The sequence below is a fragment of the Schistosoma mansoni genome (assembly GCF_000237925.1).
Source record: "Schistosoma mansoni, WGS project CABG00000000 data, chromosome 2 unplaced supercontig 0120, strain Puerto Rico, whole genome shotgun sequence".
Lineage (NCBI taxonomy): Eukaryota > Metazoa > Platyhelminthes > Trematoda > Strigeidida > Schistosomatidae > Schistosoma > Schistosoma mansoni.
Genome location: NW_017386000.1, coordinates 133,589 through 157,713, shown reverse-complemented (window position 1 = coordinate 157,713; position 24,125 = coordinate 133,589). Strand labels below are relative to the sequence as shown.

At 34.6% G+C, this 24,125-nt stretch overlaps 3 protein-coding genes across 3 annotated transcripts in view; 1 reads left to right on the top strand and 2 right to left on the bottom strand.

The window, feature by feature from the left end:
* Positions 1-6,230: 6,230 nt before the first annotated feature.
* Positions 6,231-12,129, bottom strand: Smp_158240 (fumarate hydratase; the record flags this gene model as incomplete). Its single annotated transcript, XM_018791552.1, has 7 exons — positions 6,231-6,664; positions 7,377-7,393; positions 9,335-9,570; positions 11,224-11,433; positions 11,468-11,623; positions 11,659-11,949; positions 11,986-12,129. The coding sequence occupies 7 exons, from the start codon at positions 12,127-12,129 to the stop codon at positions 6,231-6,233; spliced, it is 1,488 nt and encodes a 495-aa protein (XP_018645263.1).
* A 174-nt stretch (positions 12,130-12,303) lies between these two features.
* Positions 12,304-21,400, top strand: Smp_066670.1 (syntaxin, putative). Its single transcript, XM_018791551.1, has 11 exons — positions 12,304-12,461; positions 15,587-15,727; positions 15,770-15,853; positions 15,886-15,985; positions 16,016-16,090; positions 16,130-16,200; positions 16,237-16,345; positions 16,390-16,463; positions 17,955-18,092; positions 19,017-19,127; positions 20,833-21,400. The coding sequence occupies exons 2-11, from the start codon at positions 15,695-15,697 to the stop codon at positions 20,917-20,919; spliced, it is 882 nt and encodes a 293-aa protein (XP_018645262.1). The 5' UTR covers positions 12,304-12,461; positions 15,587-15,694; the 3' UTR covers positions 20,920-21,400.
* Positions 21,401-22,815: 1,415 nt separating this feature from the next.
* Positions 22,816-24,125, bottom strand: part of Smp_158230 (hypothetical protein) — a gene marked incomplete at both ends in the record, with an annotated part of 45,797 nt that continues 44,487 nt past the window's right edge. The window contains one exon of the mRNA XM_018791550.1: positions 22,816-22,862. Coding sequence (XP_018645261.1) covers positions 22,816-22,862 — 47 coding nt within the window. The remainder of the gene's footprint in view (positions 22,863-24,125) is intronic.

Sequence of the window (24,125 nt, the reverse complement as noted above, 5' to 3'; positions counted from 1 at the left end):
CGATGGGGACTTGCTGGTTGCAAGTCAGATAACAGCGATCATTTGCCGCAGCTTTGCGCAGAAGACCTGTTCCTGGCTTACACTGACTATTGGTACAGTCATGGATAAAGTGCTACTTGAGGCCTTTCATCCAGATCTCAAGGCTGCACTTAGATGGACATCACAATCAACTACCGTTGACGTGGTTGTGTACAAGACTACCGCTCCTTTTTGAGTACTTATTTGGACTCTAACTATGACCTTGTTTGTGCTTATCTTATCTTACGTTTGAGCGGTCAACAAATTCATCCTCCTAAATGGATTGATGTAAGCAAATAGGCTGAAGCTTCTGTTGGAACCAAATATCAAAACGAGCTAGGTTCAAAGCTAGACGTCGACTCACCAAGAAGTATAGATGAGTACTAACTGCATTTGCATGACGCCATAAAAATGGTGATCGAGTCTCTGGCCGCTTTGTAAAACATTCTAAATATAAGCACTGAGTCTTTGCAGGCTCCCTACAACTCGCTAAAGCACATAGGTTTACACAGGCCAACCGCGAGTTTAACGAATAACATAAATTTTTAGGCATGGAAATCGTAGTTATCACACTTGCTTGAGATCGCCTTTCTCTGATATTTTGATCAGGTGTCCTTCTTTTCAGTCTGTTCGTACTTGTTCTTCATCCCAAATATTATTGAAAAGAATATGGAATATCTTTGCAGTTACTGCTACATCTGCTTTCAGTGCCTCTGCTGGAATGTTGTCTGGTTCTGCTGCTTCGCCGCTCTTGATTTGTCTGATGGCCATGCTGGTTTCTTCAATTGTTGGCGGGTCAACATCGATCGGGAGGTCCGTGGGTGCAACTTTGATGTTGGGTGGGTTCAGTGGAGCTGGTCGATTCAAGAGTTCTTTGAAGTGTTTTACCCACCTGTTTTAGTTGTTCTTCAATGTTGGCGGTTACCTCACCTTCCTTGCTTTTCACTGGCCGTTCTGGCTTACGGTAATTTCCATTGAGTTTCTTTGTTGTGTCATTCAGTTGTCTCATGTTTCCTTCTCTTGCAACCTTTTTCGCCATCATTGCTAAATCTTCCACATATTTACGTTTGTCGGTTCTGATGCTCCTCTTCACTTGCTTGTTTACATGTGTATTTAGCTTGTGCCTAGGCTTTTTCTGCACTTGTTTGACTGGTATTAACTGCTGCTTTTTTGTTCCTCCTTTCTTCAATTTTATCCAGTGTATCAACAGTGATTCATTCTTCGTGATGGTGCTTTTTGTGACCCACAACCTCATGACATGTTGAAGTGATTGCCTGCTTTTCCATTTGCTCTCCATAGTAGTTTCCTCTCCATTGAGTAGATCATGAAAGGCCTGGGACTTATTGATGAAGGCTATCTTGAATTTGTTGAGTTTGTCAGCATCTCGAACATTCTATATCAAAACTCCAGACAGAGGAAGATGTTTTTGAGTATGAAATATGGGGTTAGTGAAAGCATCTTTCACAAATACACTGACTAACATTTTAAGTGAGATTGACGTAAATGAAGGTTTCAGATGCCTATTCAACAAAACGAAAAGTATGTTTTGCAGTTCTGAATTGATGATAAATTGATGAGATCTATAAATGTACCTAAACTTTCAGGGAGAAAACGAGTTGACATAATATATAATGTTGTATACAAATAAAGCATATGTTAGGAATCTTGAAAGATGGAGTGACAAACATAATGGCTAACAAAATTCTGCAGTTTCTAAAAGAAATATGGTTTACTCAGTTCGTAGCATTAATGATAATCCTTGTAAAACTGTTATTTTACTTTTACACATCTTATATGTCACGGAAATTCCTATTTCTGAAGCTTCCAAGCACAACTGTAGAAAACAATACAAGTGATAAAAAGTGCTTCATATATGCCATTCATGTAGTTGTCAGTAAAACTAAATGTCACAACGTATGAGAATATATATAATTCAATGATTTCACAGCTAGGGCATTCTCTAAACAAAATTAAGTAGTATGTTTATTGTTTGTTAACTAATTAGTTTCTTATGATGTTGTATGATTTTTTGCCTCGTCTAATTCTATGTACCGAATTCTACATAATAAGCCAGTACTTAATCATTAGTTTGTGATGTGATACATCCCGTAATCCATTCCTTATGTCAAATATTGAATTACAGACAATTATGTAATCAGTACACTATAACTAACTAACTTAATACATAAAACTAACACGCTTAAAATCTGTATAACCATTTAATGAATTATTAAGTGAAAATTAATGCAGTTAACACTACAGGCTACAGTTGAAAATTATTATTATTATAAACAATTTATAAACATTTGTGAACTTTCAAAATTCACTACTTCAACACATAACATTGTTTAATTCATTTATTTATGTGCCTTATTTTAGCCATTGTACTTCAATAATCGTATATTCATAAATGTTGAATCTGATGTTGATGAAAACAACTACCTGCCTAAATACTCTTTATTTGTGAATTATCTGTGGAGAATTTTAAGCTAACTATTTTGATACTTCTATATGATTAAATTATTATATCTATACTGCCTACTAATTGTTTCAAATACAGCAGATTCTACTTTGTTTTCGAGTTACATTCTATTTCCTCGTCAGGGCAATAATATTAACTGGCAAAATTTAAATAACCATTGTTTAGATAAGAAAACATCACTGAAATTGTATGAGCTGTTTGTAATAGTATCTGTGGCAAACATAAATGTTATAAACATTAGAAAATATATGGTGATATTGGGGCGATCCTGAAAATTTCCCGCGATAGACAAGAAAGGCTCAGGAAACATTTTTATCCAATCAGCGTTTGATTAGAAGTTTTGCTAGAAACATCACGAAAGTGAAAAGTCACACTGCCACTATGTTTAGCAGCATTCCAGAATTTTCATGAAAACCCAAGGACTTCTAAAATGCTATAAAAACCCTATATTTTCTGTACATAAATGAACATTTGGTGTAAAGTGCTTCTCGAATATTTTGCGCCTTTTCTCTCGTGTTCAAGTCGTTGTGTAGATTTAGCTTGGGGATTACGAGACTAACTTAGGATCCGAGTATAGCGCTCAATCAACAAGACTTATCAGGTGATATTTCAACCCCAATAAATAATTCGTTTGATTAGTTTGTAATATCTTCTGGTACTATGTTATATGTCCTTGTTATTATTGACAGTCAAGTTTTACCAATGGAGTGAATGTGTAGCAAGTTACCATGATCCACAAAAAGTCCTTGGTTGATCCCACAAATATAATCATCTCATATCAATCAGAACTAGCTCACAAGACCCATTCATCATCGATATAAATATATTTTGATTTAAAAACCTGCGCACTGTTGAGGAGTTCCATAATAGGACGAAACGGACGTCCAGTGCTTCCAGGTTTTCCATGATGGTCTAGCTTCAAATGATTCACGCTTTCAACTATGTAAATACTAAATCTCCACAAAACCCCTTCTGATAATTAAAAACCTAAGTCAGTAAATTTATCACAAAGGATAATCTCAGAGAAACATTTAGTAGTTTATTATAATATATATAATAACCGAAATTAATTTCTACTTTAAAATCTGTTCATAAAAAGCAATTATGGAAATAAACATGATTATACTATTATTCCTAAGAAAATACAAAAATCATCAAGTTACATTTGAAATTTGCAAAATCAGGCCATGAAATCAAAAAACTTAAAATATATTGGGCATGTAATGTAAATATGTATTAATCTCTGCTAATGACTAATTAAATCATGAGTTTTAAATAAGTTAAATGATTTGGCAAATATGTCATATGATTGTTAAGTGGAGTTAACAGTAAAACTGTCACTGAAAGTGTGTCAATAGAATATCTTGCATAAAATAAAGCTCTGCAGTTATGTACCCCAGATCTTCACATGTTTCTCTTTTTAATCACATTCTAGACTTGCTGATTTTTATGTCAACGATCACAATAAAACGGGTTCAAATAAATTCTTATCTATTAATTAATATCATGAATTCAGGTACTTGTATTATCACTAGTCTTAATGAACGCACACATTTTACCGTCAAAATAGTATACGAGTAAAGACAATAAAGATGAGTAAACTTGAACCTAGATAGATATGTCCAGCCATTTTTGAATGTTATCAATGATTGTTTGACATCCAGTCAAAGGAAAATATATTTATATGGCTATATATCTTGTCATGATGACAGCAAAGAAAAATAGATACTAATCCTGTCGATATTTAGACTTCTGTTCTGGGTTTTCCACCTATTTAATACAATTATATTCCGACTTTATTTATTTTGTAAAATTTGGTTTTCCCAATATTTAATCTACTTTTGATGCGGTAGAACACAGATCTAAAGAAGTGCCATTTTATCCTGTTGTTATATTTCTAAGTACGGTCACGTGGTTACTATTTTTATGTAAGGTGTACCGTCATCCCATAGTCTTTAGCAAAATCTGAGAGATCAGAATACGAATGAATCTTTGTTATCAACTTATAGTTCTACTGAGATTGGTAAAGTGTGAGTTTTATATTGAAGGCAAAGGCGAATGTATCACAGTCATAAAGAGACTTTATTTTCTAATGCACGCTGAAATTTGATTTTCAGATTACTTTAAAGACTTATGGCGAAAGGGAGTGTGTCACGTAAGTTTAATTGTCAATTTCGTATAAAATATTCAGAAATAAGCCTACTTAAAATCACTTTATAAAGCTTTTCGAGGTGAATTGTTTTTGAAAATTAATTTTAAATCAAGGATAGATTGCTTATAGTGCTTAATGAGTTAATATATGAACTCCAATCATGAATGTAGTTTATTTTCATGTGTAGTATCGTCTTGTTAGACAAGATCTTTGAAAACTATCTCCTCTATAAAATGTTACTAGGGGTTTTGTCTAATAAATGCTATCGATTTTCTTCGAAATCTTAGTCCTATCTATAATTCAACATGCATATTAACAGCGCAACAAAATTACTGAAAATGGAATTTCATTTTAGCGAGGTTAGTTTAATAAAATAAACCCTCCTATTTTTGCTTGGAACATTCAAGGTCGTGAGGTCAGTATGCTGGCTGAGGATGTCTTCAATGTTTTTTGGTGTTTAGTGATTGTGCGACCTCTAGTACTTCCGGCCATTTCCCTGTTCATTTAGTGAGTGAGTGTATATGTGTAATTTTAATACAGATTACATTTCAAGCTTATGGAGCCATCGTTTGACACAAATATGTCAGTGTGCCATAGACGCTTTTGATAGAAGTTATTTTAAATTTATCCATAGTTATATTAGAAAAGTGAATGAATAGAAGGAACTATTTTATGCTTGTCGTATTGTGTGCAATTAAATGAAATCAAATGTTTAAATAAGTCAGTCACATACATATCATTCATTTCCAAATGACTTATTGAAAAATCATGTTTTTTACCCAAACCTTACTGGTGAGATAAAAGACAACATCGAACCTATAACACAAAGTTTGCGCATACAAATCCAAAACAGCAGTGGAATTGTTTTTAAAAACCATGGAGAAGCAGGGAGTATTCTATGAGTGCAATTATTCCTTTATTTTCTCTCGTTTATAGCAGTAAATGCTATACTACAGGCTGAGAATAATGAGTAGTGTTGTAGTGAAATATCCAAATTCTATAAGCTTATAATAAAGGACGACACAATCTCCCGGTGTCCTCTTATTTATTCAGCTCATATAAACTTACACTACCTAGTCATTGGATGGAGAAATCAAATGTCTTAACATTTCAACGTTCTTGTTGACTGGTGACAACTGGAGAGTTGATTAAGTCAGGATAAATATTCTTTCTCATCACAAATTAAACAAGTGGTGAGCTCGTAAATTCGTTTGCCTAAGGAATAAGATTTTTTGGATTTCTCATATAATAACCTGGAACGAAGTGTTCATCGTGATACATAATATTTGCAAATGGTTGACAAAACCTGAATTCATTGCAGACATTAGAAGTGGTTAACTTTAAAGGAAGATAAAACTTCCCACCAGAAAGTTTTACGTTTTTCATTCAATTAGCACTGAACTATTGTAAAATTGTTTCTACAAAACTGGGAAAAAATTCTTGTGAAAATTTTTGTTTAAATAGTTAGTTTATCTTATTTTCTTAATATAACACCAAATTTAGAAGTTTATAGAATTAGATTGAATCATACTGTTAATTATCTAAGTAACAAAAGGCAAAAAGAAAAATTTTTGGAATTCATTTGTTGTTATGAGGAAAGGCCATTTCCATTGGTTTAACAATTTCATCAAACTTTTCCCCACATAGCAAGTTTAACTCAATCGCGCTTTCACGCAATCCTTTTTTGAATTTCGATGCATGTTGAACCAGTTTGGCTGATAAATCATAACCAATATGAGGCGTTAGAACCGTAACTAACATTAGAGACTTATCCACGTATTCCTGGATTTTTTCTCGATTCAGTTGTAGATCTCTGACACATTTATCAGCAAAACAACGTGTCGAATCTGTTAACAGTTCACACGTATGTAAAAGATTCGCAGCTATTAAAGGTTTACAAACATTTAATTCCAGTTGACCTTGAGATGCTGCCATCGAAGTTGTGAAGTGATTACCCATTATCTGCAAGCAAACCATTCGTAGAGATTCACACTGAGTTGGATTGACTTTACCTTTTATATAAGGAATTAGAGTAAAACAGAAAACAATGTGAACATCTCTTGAGAGACCGTTTTATCGAAATATTTATTTGACCAAAAAGTTGAGGATAGCTAAGTGATAATTTCGATTGTGACAAGGGGTTAAGAACACTTATGACCCCCGACTGCCGAAAATCATACCAACACAAGCGAATTGTTATCCGACAACAGCAGCTTAATACATCAGAAAGCTGGTCACTGAGCCAATCAAAATATATAATTAAAGGTATATTAGATGTGAATAAATTATTAGTTCCAAAACTAGTTTACGGAAAGTTAAATTCTTAGGGATATTTATCTTTAGCTTTCTTCGCAATTAAATTATTCAAATGATTAAGGACCCGAGTTAACTGAAAAATATGTGTATGAAGGAAATGAGAAAATGCTGCCTACTGTTGAATGTGGAGAAAGAAAATACCTAGCCAAGCTCACAAAATCAGAAATAGGTTCCCAAAACTGGATATCGAGTGTACAGATGGGAATCTGTGTGAGAAAAAAGACAAAGAAAATCAGATGATTCAGAACCATATTCTTTTTAACACTAAAAACGAATTTAGGGCTTTTTGAAGAAAAAAGCCATAGGTTAGGTTTAATATTTGAAAAATATGGTGATTGAAAAAATTAACAACGACAAACGTAAATACCTTTTTAAACTTTCAAGATATGGAAAACCTCTCATTCTTACCAAATGTATGATAGGACCTGGATTCACTAATGTACAAACAGTTAAGTCTTTTGATAGATAATAGCATTCTGATACATACCATCGGAATGCTCCCAATAATAACTGTTAGGTACCAGCTTCAGTCGGTGCAACAATATAAATAATACTAAACCAGACGAGATGATAAACAAAGTAAAAAGAAGTGAAAGTTTTGGATTCAAATGAGAAATACCTTTCTATTCCATTGAAGATTATTTCAGTTAACACATTCAACAGAATCCACGTTTGGAAGACAAATTATATTTTGCGGCTTTGCTTCCCATGGAAATCGGGGTTAAATAGCAAGAATATGTTGTTTTTTGGAAACCTACGCAGTCAGTCATTCAGCTACAACGTGGGACCAAGCACATATATGCATCGGTACAAGTTACCACACCACATTAGCACAACAAGATGAACATCGAATTCAGAGGAATAGTTGCTTCATTGGTAGTAATATATAAAAGAAGGATTGTGTATAAGGATATAATAAAAGAAGAAAGAATTGGTTCGTAGAAAAAAAGGTATACAATAAGTTTAATTTCATAGTTTAAGGGAAGACAAAGAGTGTGTACACCTATGCCATTCTAATCGATTGTAGGCCATGCCACACAGTCTCCAACCATTGGCTACGATAGTCACGCGGACCCCAACCAAGTAGTCCGCATTTGCATATTCTAGGTCGATAGGTGGACCTCCTGGTAGGAGATCGATTCTAGAAAATTCAGTCGATGAAAGTGTTATTTCCAGCAGTAGTTCTATGACGAAAATGAACAAAGATGGAGATAGTGGACAGCCTTGACGGACACCACTTGAGGTTGCAAAATCAGATGGCGGTTCGCCATAAGCTCTGATTCGACTAATAGTGTTCGAGTAAAGAGCCTTTACAGGGTATTTCTGAGGCACACCTTTCAACGACAGATACTGCCACAGAACCTCTCGGTCAACAGAGTCAAATGCCGCTTTTAAGTCACGAAAAACTATCATTGTCGGACGCCGATAAGCATGCCTGTGTTTAAAATCTGACGAATAGTGAATATGTGGGAGCGTAGGCGATTTGACAAACATTCGCTCATTCAACATCGCATTGTTGATCGACTTTATTTATTGTTTTACTAAAATATATGAACCAAGCTGTGGTATTGGATTCGGAAACTAATGTGCGAAAGTTTTTATGCAAACAGACATTACTTAAGAAATAAAATAATATTGCACAATTGTAACACTTCAAACTCACTAACAGTCATTTAAAATACCTGTAGCGGTAAATCCTCAAAATCAATAACTCTGTATGTCTTCGACATTTGATGTTAACCGCATTAATTTTAATGGACTCACCTAGCTTTATGCACTCGGCCATGCATCCACACCAGATCACGAGTGGGTACGCCATGCTTTACTTCTCCTACAACCGCTAACCAGCTTAGATTAGTCACTTCTCGGTATATCAATATTCTGTCAATTATACCTTCGAACCTCTTCGCTTCTGATTTTACTGGGTTGGCACGTTTCGATTATGAAAGATGTTACTGATTAAGTTGTGGTTAAACTCCGAATATTATGTTATCATCCTTTAATGTATAGACTCTTAAGATCCAAGGGTTAGTTAGATCCGAGTCACATGTTTAAGGCATAGTAAATACATTCACTCGTCCTGTGGTGGCCGTTTCATTGAATTTGAGTCATACTTTAGTTAGAAAGCTAGATTACTATCCAGCTGCTTATGGAGAAGCAAGTTTAGTGTTGTGAATTGGGCCCTACTGAATGAGTCAGGCGCTTCAATCACTAAGTCATTGTAGCATATTTCCAGTAGACAAAACCTAAACCGAATACCTTTTGGAATTCCATCAGCTTAATTCATGTGACGTCGAGTAGTGCTTGGATTATCGAACAAGAGAGATATAACAAAGAAAATTGTCTACAATAGTAATGTATGTAACTTGCCTGGCATAATACTTGATCCAGGTTCGTTTGCCGGTAAAACAAATTCACTGAGGCCACAGTTTGGTCCGGAGCTGAGCAAACAAAAGTCATTAGACAAACGCATTAAAGCTGTAGCGGTGGTATTAAAACAACCACTTAACTGTAATAAGGCGTCATGGCCTGCAAGAGCTGCAAATTTATTTTCCGCTGGTTTGAAAATGAGATCTACCACAGGCGTAGATTCTTTGTACATCTGTTAAAAGAATTTGTGAGGCGTAAGTGAAACAACTTGTTCAGTATTTCAAATATTCGTTTCCGAATTTAACTGAAAAATCCTGGGTAACTGAATAAATCAGTATAATAGTAACTGAAGAGTAGAATTCTCATTCCAATTACACATAATAAATAGAGTGAGAGTTAATTAATCATACATAAGATGCAGACAAGAAGACAGCACAATGCAACATCCGGTGTTGACAGTGAAAAAAATCTAAGAGGAAGTTTGTTGGATAGCAAGGTAGTGTGGAATAAACTGATAATATTACCAGTGACAAACGCCAAACTTAGTTACAAATTCAAAATGACCGCAAGTTGTCTAAATTTGAACCACTGGTAGATAAGTGAAAAATGCTTCGACAGCTGTTTTATAGAGTCTTAAGGAGTAACAAAACATGTTATCACAACTACCAGTAGGTGACGACTATTAAAAAGCAATAATTCAATGATCAAGTAAGGGAAAATAAAGAACTATGATTTTGTTGGTCAACTTATTGTTGAAAAAGAAGCCATAGAATAATATGAACATCAGTTCTCAAAACAAAAGCTTACATCCGACCATCCCATATCACTCAATGTGCTATTTGAATGATTACCATATTAACACAAGCATCTAAACACAGTATCAAAATACTTACTATTACTTCCATAATTTGGAATCCGTAGTAGCTATCTAAATAATAAATCAGAAGTATTGAAAGCAGCTAAAACAAAACTCTCATCTTCTTTCATGTTCAAAATGATGCAATATTTTCAAAATTAATGGAATAGTACTTTTTCCATAAATAGTCTGAAACACACGGATATTAAGCTTTGAATAAATTTTCCAAGCCACAATTAGAAAATATAAACATAATAACTAGTTTACAGTAATTATACAACTACTTTTCTTCAAACTATATAAAGCTAGATCCTCATAATATCTTTTTATAATTAGATTTCTAAAATCAGGCATTAAGACTAGAAAGTTTTTATAGGAGTGATAAAGGTACTTTTTGCATCAAACAAATTTATGTAACTGTTTTTATCGCTCATTCACGTGAAATCACTGAATACCATGCTTTCAAATTGAGTTTTATCAATGTCGCCAGTTTCGTTTTGTTCTTATCCACACTTAAGCAAGGTCAGAGTTTTAAATACGAACTGTAGGCTGATCAGCAGTCAAGAAACATGGTAGCTGGCTGCAACTTAAAAAGATGAGGGGAACCCAATGAAGATTTAAGAAATAGCAAGACGAATTGGTCTCGGTTTCTTCAATATCACGAAACATTCCTAGGTTTGACAGTCTATATTACTGTAAACGAAAGACTGATTCTTGTTGAACTGTTTGAAAGATCCTAAAAAACGAAGAAAAATATCTGGATCTTCAGATTTTGTTACATTAAATTTAAACAAATAAATTTTGTTCGTCTTTCTATAGCTGTTAGAAAACTGGTCAATGTCTTTCACATACAAATGTCCAACGTTTAAAAGTAAAAGATTTTTGTCAACGTCGAAAATATCATCCTTTTGTCAGAATCTGCGAAAACAATTTCAAGTATATATAATTAGTAGAAGTGAGTTGTTACGTTTATATAACTGTTATGAAGTGTAGGAAAGTCATTCTGAAATTTTCGTAAACTACACTTACAGTTCTGTAGAGACGATCAGTTAACTGTGTTAAGCTTACACAGAGTTCCTCATCGAAACCTTTAGAACAATTTAACCCAGTTCCTACAGCAGTTCCACCAACAGCTAAATGACAAATCAACGGTAATTGTGATTTAATTGAATCCACTGCCTGCTGGAGTTGACTCACATATCCACTCAGTTCTTGTCCAACGCTCATTGGAACAGCGTCCTAAACAAAATGCATAACATCGTGCGGATATTACTTGCATATGGGTCCTCCCAATTTTGATCACATTCATAAATTCATGCATCTTAATTTTGAGTACGTTTATGAGGTGATTCAAAGACGGCAGAACCTTCCATGCAGTTTCCATTGCAATACTCAGATTCATAGCAGTGGGAAAAATATCATTTGAACTCTTAAGCAAACAATACATAATAAAGATGATCGAACCTGTCCAAGATTGACATGATCGTTGGGATGTACAGTCAATCTAGAACTGCGCGAGCCATCAATCAGTTCACTGGCTCTACTCGACAGAACTTCATTAACGTTCATATTAGTCTGAGTACCAGAACCAGTTTGCCAAATAACGAGAGGGAACTCATTGTCATGTTGCCCATGGTATACTTCGCGACAAGCCTTTACTATGGCGTCCGAGAGTTTGGAACTAATTCTCCCGAGCTTGAAGTTTGTACAAGCAGCAACCTCCTTAATCATAGCTAGAGAATAGACAATTTGCAACTGAGAAAGCTATTAAAATAGACAAAATATACTTACTGGCATTGTGTCCGATCTTGTGCAAACATTGAAGTTCCCAAGAGATCTAGCGGTTTGTGCACCATAGTAGCGTTCTAAAGGGACATTGATTTTGCCTAAGCTATCTTCAACAACTCGTAAACGTTGTGAATCTGTTTCTAACATGCGCTAGCCGATAACTGCAAAGTCTGTTTGAATCTTATGAACAATTTGAATCTTGTAAAACAAATTTTGAACAGTATTGAAATAGTATGTACCACGAAAAACTCTGGATAAAAGATCATACAAGAAGAGATATAGAATGTTATGATGTAGCATAGCTTGAAAGCTTCATGTGCCACATTCGAAAAATAGGGTTACCGTCCGAGTGCCTTCATGACTAAAAGTCGCTTGGCGACCGAATCCCGGTTGTGTAGAATATTTTTGTGCACTCTATCACTAGTAGTAAGCGCGCTACTAGCGTGTCGTAATCTGGTGAATTAGAAAACATTTGTAGTGTATGATCGCTTATACTTGGCATTTAAAGTGGTAACATGAAATTCATTTAGTTTAATTCACGACTTCCTAATATTCAGAAGATTGTTTTTCGGATTACACCTTAATTTTTTGTCCCACTTATCCCGATACGTTTTAATTTTCTTTTGATTCACGGGATATTTAGACGCTTAATTCCTACTAATCATTAATTATCATTGAGTGTATACACATATTTTAAGTGATAAATATTCATCATTTGTTGATTCCAATCAGGGAAATATTGTTGCTAATCAATTATTTTGAGGAAAACAGGTATTTCCACCTTCAAATATACAATAATGCTTGATAATCTCATTAAATTCTCAGCGGGTAACATACAATTACTTAAACGCTACCCTTTAAATGAAGTAGTTTGTTTGTCAGAAAACGTTATCGTACAACCTAGCTATGTTATCCACATACTAAACGTGGAATTTTGAGACATCAGGTCATATATGCCACCACACTAGTGTCATTTATGCCAGCGTGTAGGATTAACATGAATAAATGACCACTGGTGAATTAAAGCTGTAGAGAGTTAGTCTTGTCTTTTTATTATACATCAGAAACTTTCCTAAGTATCTAGATTGTCAGTGTTTTTCTAACATTTTCCTCAATAAACAACTCCATAGTTTTGAGGAATTGGGTGCTACCCTCGTCTTATTTCCTCAGTCAGTCACAACTTAGAACCTGATTTGCATGTTCATTCATTCAACTTGCCATATCATTGCTACAGAAAGATGGAATCGTCTGGCTGAACCTCAGCGTAGAAGAGGTATCAACAGTATGAATAGTGAGTGAAAGGACTAGGCATTAGAGTTTGAGAAAATGTAAACTAGTGAATTAAAAATACAAAAGTAATAAAGAACTCAAACTTTTACGGGAAACAGAGTACATACACCTGCACCATTGCGAAAGGTTCTGAACCACATCATTTAGTTTCTAACCATTGATTACGATAATCATGCGGACCCCATCCAAGTAGTCTAGATCTACTAACATGGCTCAGTCCAATTTTCAGTGAATTCATGGCTAATGCCATTTTTTGGTTTGGCCATCGCTGACTTTCTTATAGCCTACTCTTACACTAAACATCTACCGTCGAGGTGGGCAGTGGTTAATCATAGGTAGCACATGTCCCAATTATGTGAATCGATAGAGATTTGCCAACCCCTCAATCAAATTACCATCCTTACCCAGTACCCTATTCCTAATTCAAACATTGCTTAATCTGTGGTCCTAAAATACACATGCAATGTTTGAAATACCTGTGACCGAATACTAGTAATTTGCTAATATCCTATGTTGTTAATGACCATGTTTCACACCTAGAAAATGGAACAGAGCAAACTGCCACACGGTAAACTCGTCCAAACAAAGTACGAGTTTTCGGGGTTATTCAACAGCAATGAGATGTTCTTTTGTCATATACTAGAACTAATGGTTTTTTAAAAACTGGAATGTATCTAGTACTGAGGAGAAGGCATAGCTCACCTGAGATACACAAAGGGAACACAATACCGTAAGCATTATAAAAAATTCCAACATGTTTTTTTCGGGCAAGAGCAACTTTCCTTCCTTCAGTCAGCGACAACGTAGGACCAGGCACATATATGCATCGGTCCAAGTTGCCATACCTCGTTAGCACAACAAGATGAACACCGGATTCCTTCCTTAGTTGCCAGCTCATACTACAGTATCTCTTGGTGACGTTTTAATTTATTAACAACTGCATATAAAATGTATAATAATGCTCCGGGATATATAGTGCAGTAGTATTCGATGAATAAGCTCACGAGCCATGGGTTTCTTCGGGGTCTAGGTGCTCATGTCCACTATTTTCGGTTCATCTTATACAGCATTAGGGTCTCCCTGGCAATGACTGTTTATATGTAGTCATATAAAGACATTTTGTTAGGGATAGCAAACTACTTCTCACTCGTCTGTACCTGAGTTTTCAAAGTTATCACTGTGCATCAAGTATCAATCAGTAAAACCAGAATCAGAAACTGGTGTATGTATAACGGTTCAACCAGCCACACCACATTATTATAGCAAGATGAAATTATTAGGATCAATATCAGTTGCGTAACACGTAACACGCATGCTCAAGCACCGACGACTGCTGCGCGCAATGCTGACTAGTGTTGAAGACGAATGGAAGAAAGTTAGGGGCGGCCAAACCAAAACTTAAGATCAGTCCATAAACTCACTAACTTCTAGTCTAAGCCTTGTTAGTAGATGCAGACTATTTGGTTGGAGTCCGCGCGACTAACGCAACGAGTGGTTGGAGACTCTGTGGCATGGCCTACAATCGATCAGAATGGTATAGGTGTACGCACTCTTTGTCTTCTCTTAAACCATGAGATTGAAATTACCTTATACCTTTCTACGATTTAACTCTTCTTCCTGTATCATATCCTTATATGAGACTTTTCTCACTGCCACTAAAGCAACTACTATGAATTTGGTGCTAATGAATTAGGTGCTAATAAGGTGTGGTAACTTGGGCCGATGCATGCATGTACCTGGCCCTACGTTCTGCCTGACTGAACACTGATTTTAAATTAGCTACTACTAGTTCACGAAAGTATGTTTTTATTCTGGAGATAATATTTGTTCATGTACTATGACAAGGTTTCAGCCTTGGTAAGTTATTCTTAGTCGAGCTATGCTACTATTAATCTAAAACTGTAGAACTGCTATCGACCCGAGTTATTTTACTGACGAAACGATGAAAAGTGAGATTTCTAGTTTTTGAGTCAAAATCTTTTGGAACCAGTGTTTGCATATATTTTTGTCAATCCACGTATATGCTTTTTGAAAATCGGTTCGTAAATTATGAGACATTGTGTTCACAGAATCTTCGAAAATGCACTTAAACTTCCAGCTCTTGGAAGTTACACTTGTTCATGCTCTGCAATAGCTCATCACATAGGAGACCTAAATCATCAAATATATGTTTGACGGCCTTCAGACTAATCCAGACAATGCTTCAGTAACATCTGACTTTCTAACATAAAAGTATGTTTTCTTAAACTTGTTTGTAGACTGCTTTGTATGTGAACCCAGTTTGTCATTTTTTTTATTTGTTTTCCCCATGCAGATAATAAACGCTCTGAGAGTAACAGGCACCTTTTCATCACGTATCGGTCCATTGTCGGTAGTTATTTGGTAAACTACGTATTACGGTTTTCCTGTATTCAACTTTTGGATGGTTAAAGACCGACTGCCTGAGCTTGAAGCTGTAGTTCTGTTAAAATTGTTTTATTGTTTCTTACGATTATAGCGTATAAAAATCAGAACTGATAAAAATGCCAGGAAAAATGCAGAGTTTGACTTTTCTCAACTAAATATTGCTGTTTTCGATCAGGTGAATATGCTTGTTCGTCTAATTATCAGTAGGTCAATGAACTTCACTCTGATATTGATAATTTACGGCGAGATATTAATGCAATTGACAGGCTACAAAAAGATATACTGGCCACACCTCAACAAGATCCAAGTAATGTTATTTATTCTTTTACGGTTTAAGAACTGGATAGTCAGCTTACAGAGCTCACCAATTCCATCCGAGAAAGTGCTCATAAAATTCAGAGTTCTTTGAAAGGTAAATTCTTTTTTTTAATGGGATCGTCTACAATTGTAGAACTAGGGCAACAGGAAGATGACAAACTTCTGTCAGGATTATCTGGTAAATCTCGTCTAAAGTCGTCTCAGGTTTTGATTTTGGGATATCTTATGCTTTCACTTTAGCATGCTGCTATTTCTCGACAATTCGTTCACATTATGAACAATTATAGTCAATTACAAGTAGATTATCGTGACAAGTGTAAGGCTCGAATTCGAACCAAACTCCGTATCGGTAAATTTTTTTCCGTTTTGAAAAGAAGTTTAATTGTTTTCCAGCTGAAGTTCCATTTTCAGAAGATGAAGTTGAGAAGATGTTAGAAAAAAACCATACGGGTATTTTCACACAGGCTGTAAGTTACTTGATTTTTATAGGTCAAATTTTCTTTGTCATCATTTTAAATACCGAAACTCCAAGCATAGGTTTTACAGTAAATTTCTAAGTGCAGCTAAATGCAACAATGTGCGACTTGTGGACGATGCACAAATTATCAGAATTTTTCATCTGTCTTGATAATGTTTTACCTTCAACCGACCACCTGTAATTCCATTTTGGCTCAATACCGCTAGTATGAATTACTAATTGGTTGGTTTGCTGACTTACCACGATAAAATTGCTCGTAGTATGAAGTTTTAGTATCTCATACTGTCTTGGAATAAAAGTAAATCAGTGTTTCATATATCTGAAGAAGAATAGGTGTTATATTTTAATGAACAACGGCCTTAAATTTTACCTCAATGCGAAATAGTAGTTTTGTCACTCTTCAAGCTAATAAAGTCTCTAATTTAGTTATAATTGACAACGGTATGGAAACAAATAAAATGGACGATACATTTGTTACTTGTAGTAGTTATAAATACATTTTTTCATATACTGAGTTTCCCCAATAAACCTCACCCTGATATACAGCTTACAATGGAATAGTAACTTAATATTGGTATTCAGTGCAATGCAAAAGGTCAATCAGAAATATCCGTCCATCGAAAGAACACAATGGGTTTTGTTTGGATTTTTAGGTTCTTATGCACTAGGCTACAAAAGAGCTTTGGTTGGTAAACTATTCAACCACATGCTGGAACTATGTTCAGAGTTAAAAGTTAGAGACAAATGAACTATAGTTTAAAAGTGTTTGCAAGATAATGGTTATCTACAAAAGTTCGTCAGTAAGTATGCGAAAACAAGTACCAGATGAATAAAATGTGCCTCGGTCAAAAAACTCAGTTTTTCTAAGAATTAGCTTCAAAAATGATGAGATGGTTGATCTGGTTAATCGTAGACTAAACGTCGCTTTGAAGGGAGCATATCTAGTTTTTGAATTTGTCTCTTTGTATCAGACGAATCGCTCACTGGGGCAGACAATTCCCATTACATGTTACCTTGCACTGTATTTATCGGATGCCGAAACATTTATACTGAAAGAACAGAAAGTAAGGTTCTTGTTCGCATCTCAGCTCACATTTCATAATGATTGAGGTCAGAAAACTAACGTGTTTGTTTGTTTCTACTTTATTCAAATTCATAAATAGCAAGAGAAATTACTTCGTTCAACAATAGTAGTATCACAGTAGTTGTTCAATCTTAGTTGGAGCATAAGTACATTTTAATTTGAACTGTGTTTTTTGTCCTATTGAGTTTCGAGTCTTGACTCAGCTCTGCTCATGAATATTTTAACAGATTAATTGCTTTCTTAACCCTCAATTTGTGTAAATTACAATTGTTCCATCAACCTGCATTATCTTGCCTCCTTATATTTGTTTTCAACCTCGTAAAGTGGTAAATTTCTGAGCATTCTGATCATAATTTTTCTTCATACGATGCCTCATAGATAGTTTTTTCAAATTAGATAATGGCTGAAACAGAAGCTGCAAAGCGATCATTATCGGATATCGAAGCTCGTCATGCAGATATTATACGGCTCGAGAAAAGTATCCAGGAGATGAAAGAGCTATTCTTCAATGTCGCTCTTCTAGTTGACCAACAGGTAATTTTCTCTTTTAAATCTATGCATGTTTTACCACAAATTCTATATAATAATGACTGGCTCCACTTATCATAATTTTCGCTCACACGTTTGAACTACGAATTCAGTATTATAGTACTGTGTTTACTTTCTGGGATCCATCGTTGTATCTCTAGGAATAAGATAATTTACTTAAAAACATGCAGTTACCCACTGAATAGATGTCGTTTGCAATATAACTAATAAATATAGACTACTTTTCTGTTGTTTCTCTGACAATTTACTGGTATAACAATTTGAATCAGTAAGTTTGGATTACGATACTCTGGAAATTTTTAGTCGAAGTAGTAAAAGTAATGGTATAGAACTGGAACATTTTAAAAATGGTGAAGTAAAATAATGCTAAATATTGAATAATGAGATGTTAACTATTTTAGATGGATCTACACGTGTGATTAGCTGTATGTAGTGTCAACTCAAATTCCTGTGTGTTTTACTAAGTTTTGAAGAAAACTTAACACCTATAAATAGTTTGGCTTAACAATCTTTCATTTCATGGATGGATGCCTCTTTTTGACTTAGTTATCATTATCGTTTCCCAATCGTCATTAGAACCACAAATCCTCTTATGCATTCACTTAGGATTCATAACAAAACTTAACCATTTCAGTCCCTGTAAGTTCAAAACCCTATAGAGTTGCTTAATCTCCCGATCTCTCCATTTTGTATCAAATGAATAAACTTCCACTCTCTGCCTTGTGATGTCTATTTTCCGAATAGTCTTGTTTGTTGATATGTCACTATCGAAGTTTTGCTCCTATATATCTTGATACGATGAATTTTCAAGTTTTACTACAAAATATAACCGTTTTAACGTTTAACCTGAACTATCTTTTAAGCAATTATCTCTGTTGTTTCCTTACTACTTTTCGCTCTCTATATTAGGGTGATTTAATCGATCAAGTTGAATACAATTTGAACAAGGCATCCGACTGTGTTGTAAATTCAAAGCGTACCCTTTCGTCAGCCGTAATTAGAAAAAAGAAAAATCGTCGCGTAAGTGGACATTTTCATTTGCTTTTTTCGTAGTGAAATTGTTGTTAGCTTCCTTAAACTATGTTTTCAGTCAACTGTTTTTTCAGATTCTGCACTATTTCCCATCTCAACTTCAACAACTGAACCCTCGTGTATATGGATTGTTTAAATCATGGCCTTATGCATAAATAATCTTACCTAATTACTGCGTTTTGGTTACAATACGTTTTGAGAAGTGAAACATCATTTTGTTAGGAAACTGATTGCTGTTTTATTTATATTATTTCACGATGTTTCGAAAGCTGAACAACAAATGAATTTAGGAGTATGAATAACTAAATTATAACTCATTTATCTGAGGGCGTTTTACTAATCGCGATATATGAATACCCTTGATTTGATCACCTTTGGTGTGCACTAGTGGGTGGCTCAGTAGTCAGAAAAAAGTAATATGCGGCTTGTCCCCAGGGAAAGTAGCTTGTTCAGATAAACCAGCCCTATAAATCTTCAAAGTAGTGGTCCAAGTGTGGAAGTTAGATTGACTGAGATCTTAGAATTCGAGGACGACATAATCCCATATGACTGGTTTAGATGTCTGATAGTCCCAGTTTATACGAAAGGACAAAAGTCCTTATGTGACAGTCACAAAAGAATCAGCTTGACGACCTAAAATATTAGATTCAGTAATAATCGGACGCTTAATCAGGACTCGTGAAGAGCAGACCCGAGAACACCATGCTGGTTTTAGACCTGGAAGCAGATGCATCAACCAAATATTTGCCCTTCGGCAGATTCTAGAGAAGAGACCACAATGGCATTCCTCATTGGAAAATATTTGTACGTTTCTAGTTTTATGTCATAGATGTTCTTACTTGCGTGTGAGGAGTGTTGAAGTTAGCCATAGTTGACCAGGTAAGGATGGCAAATAAATGAACATAGTAGTGGATCCTAATTGACTGAAATAGTTGGGATATGTATTATGTATGCTCAGTAGCTGTTTATCCCGATGCGAAACGGGGGCTGATGTGGTATTAGGTTGGAAGGAAATTAGGGGCAGCCAAACCAAAATATAGCATCAGTTTATTAAAATGCTGACTGTTAGGCTGATTCATTTAGGTAGATGCAGATTACCTAGCTGGGGTTCACGCGATTATCTCAGCTAGTGTTTGGAAATACTAAATGACATTTATTATTTATTTATTTAAGCACATAAATATTGGTTTAAAGGGGCACCATGATATATATAGGGGACACACAAATCGCTTGAACCAATGTATATGTGAGTGATTGATCTCGTTAACATTGTCAACAGTAGTGTAATTGATCCGGGATGCTATACATGCACGTTTGTTGGCACAGTTGTTTATTTACGGTTTAAAAAAATTAATCTTATTTGTTGTATGTAGTACACATGTTTTGAAGAAATTAAAGTAAGCCTCATTTATCATATACCTTGGATTTGAACTCCGTGAAAGGGTCTCTTGCTTGTTTATGGTATCGGGTCTTTGGGAAACAACGGAATGAACCATAGATTATAAGAATAACCTCTATAAAACACAAATGCTTGTAATGCAAGGTAGCTACTGTATTGTATATGTTGTGTATTTCTTATTGTTGTCCATCTTTACCGTGACTTTGTTGATGCTATTGTTGTTGTTATTTTTCTCTTTGTCACACTGCAATTTATGTGGATTACTATGTATCAATCAACTAATCACTGGTTTAGTGCAAAATAATCTGTATTATATTGGTTGTTGTTATCGCCACATTGATCCTGATCTCATTAGCTTCGGCAATCGGTTTAACACGATGATCAACAGTTTATTTAGTATATAAGGATGAAGTTCGAAAACAACGAATTTCGGTTTGCCAAATTCCATCATCGTACTCTCAATTCAAATAAGTCAACGATTAATTACAATAATAATATACATGATGCGTGTGCATACAATCATATCTCATTTACTTCTATCTTGTTTACTGTGTACAGAAAAGATGGGAAAATGATGCGCCACACCAATTGTTCTTTTAATTTTTACTCATTTAAGATATTTACTCTTTTGTACAAAACCAATTACGATAATCGCATTGATTATCACAATAAATACTTTTATCATTATCATTTTTATTGTAGCTATCTTTTATAGTCAAAATTACTTCATTTTTAAACCGTACGCTACTGCTTGGCTGAAATTGTTCTGCTTGTTGAATATATATATATATATATATATATATATATATATATATATATAATTTAGTCGCTTAATCAATAAAAAAATATATGTATTCTTGCGAAATGCTTATTCACTGCTCCTTTTAAACGAGGTAGTTTCTTCTATCTTATGTTCTGTAATGTATCAGTAGAAACTTGTTTTCCAGACAGTATATGACTAACGTATTTCCTATTAATCAGTTGATAGATTCTGTTCACCTTTTAACAGCCGTGTTATTCAAACTTATTATCACTCAAATAGTAACTTGAAATAATGTATATAAAGGATTTTCAGGTTAGTTATCTTAGATTGTTGAATCCCATGCAAGTTGGTAACTTTTAGCTAGTGTTCATTCTTTTTGGATGTTAATGAAGTTTATGCTCCTAGGTCTCTTTGCACTTCGGTGATGGTAAAACGCGGAGAAAATCGATGTCGAAAAAATAATCACCCTACTATATGATCTGACACCTAATAAGATATCAAAACTCGAGAATACGGTTATAAACCATGTATACAAAGTACACCTATGGCGCAGTCATGTTTGGAGAAGACGTTAAAAGACTAAGTTTTTAGCGTTTAAGTGACGATATAAACGTTTTCCGATTCGTTTCTTTACCTTTTATTTGTTTTTGGTCTGTAATATTAACCAGTTTAATCTTTGGGGGTGATTTAGATATTTACGTTATCAACCTTGGAATCCTTAGAAACTCTAATGGGTTTGTGACCAGCGAAACATCGGGACTGATACTTGAAAGCTGGCTTAACTTCAGTTGATTTGTGAAGAATCACTAGATACTTTCTTCATAGTTAACCCAAAATATATAGTACTTAGTCGGCTTTATATGCAACTAAATTTCGAACTTTAATCAAATATTTTATTCCAAAACAAATAGATACAAATTTTTTAATACATCGGGGCATTTTCGTTTACCTGGAATTGTCTAACACTCTTGATCTGTTGGGAATCCAACACACACAAGCATGCCTTTTAATATCCTAGCCGATGAAACAGATGTACGAGATACCGTGACTAGGATAATAGAAATAACAATTTGTTACCAAGTTTGAAATATTACATTTGTTGAGAGTAGACTCTTCATCATACGTCTAGAAAAGTACACTTCTGATTGTTCGTAAAGCGAAGGGATGGAGCGTAATATGCACCCTTCTAATAGTCGCGCTCATTAGTACGCACCTTTTTGATTGGCGTCCTTTATTAGAGTGCTCCCTTTTGGACGAACACCATATACACATTGAGCAGATAATTTATCATTCAATATTTTTCTGGTCAAAATTGTCAACTAATACTTTAAACGCAATTAATCTATGGTAAAATATCCTGCATGTCATGTGATGATTCCAAATATTTAGTAAATAGCTGACTTGTGTACTTCAGTCTATGCCCGTACCCTAAAATTTCATCATACAATGATAGATTTTTCTCACTGTATCTTCTGATTAATAGTTGCGCTTATTGTCAAGAATGCAAAACGTTTCTAACATTGTTTATGTCTAGGTTCTAAAATTTCATTCAAGTTCGTATCTGTGTACATCAATATAGTGGAATAAATGTCATATAGCTTGAGGTCAAATTCATATTCTCAAACTACAGCAGGCACACCCGCTATACTACTGTCATTTACTTGAGTTGTTTGTAGATAAGACTTGACTTCTCTGCCGTTAGATTATTTCGTCTCAATAACATAAAGTGTAGGAAGTTATGATTTAAAGATTCTGAAGTTTTTTAGTCCCGTGATTTCTGAAGCGTGATCTGTGTGGAACAAATCTATTCATCCTTTAGGTCATGCAATTAACTTTTTAGTTGATACTGAATTCAGCTAACAGATTTTGGCAAATTTGTATTGTAACTGCTTTCCCCTTCATAGCATACCTCATGCCAGACTTCTAGGCGCGTCGAGTGATTTCTTCGTAGGGGATTTGACAAATTAATATAATAGTATACTAATTACCAAATATTTGGTCTTCCAACAGTTAATTTTAGAAACAACAAAATTTACCATATATTTCCTTGTCTAACTACGCGAAACAACAATTGAGCTCACAGCTCAATTTTACTGTTTGGTTATCTGACGTAACACTTGTTTTTATTATACCAGTTAGTGAGTAGATTGTCATCAAGAAACGTGGTACATGAGTTTGCGTTTAACGTCATCAACTCATTCTAGTTGCTTCAATGGTATTCTAGATATGCGACATTGAACGAGGTGTATATCATCTAAAGTCTATCCGCTTACTCCTCTCTATGATAGCTTTAGTAGAATTCGAACTCCTTTGGTTTTCCGTTAATGTATAAAATTTTATTTCATACACACAGTTCCCTTTATCATCTTGAAGAGATCAAGAACAAAGATTCTAGAAGAACATCATGAGTTGATTTTATTTCGTTTGATTCTTGTCAACTACTTACAAACTGTGATATTTAAAAACGTAATTACAAAATGAGTTCAAATTACTTACATGAAAGAGCTTAATTGCAATTTATTTTACATAATTGTGTTTTTTATTTCGACTGTCTTCCAGATTAATAATCTTATTCTATTAACTGAGCTTTACTTATTTTATCCCTATTAGCGTTTACTCATCATTTCTGGCTTTTTTAACTTCTGTTACAATCAATGTTGTAGAATGTTCCTTTACATATGGCATATATTTATGATATTCAGTCAATTAAATTTATTTACACCCTTGCTATACTATACTGATGTGTCTTCAAAATAAAGTACAATCAAACTCTTTCATCTAATTAATTTGAACCCATTTTGTAATTACGTTTTTAAATATCACA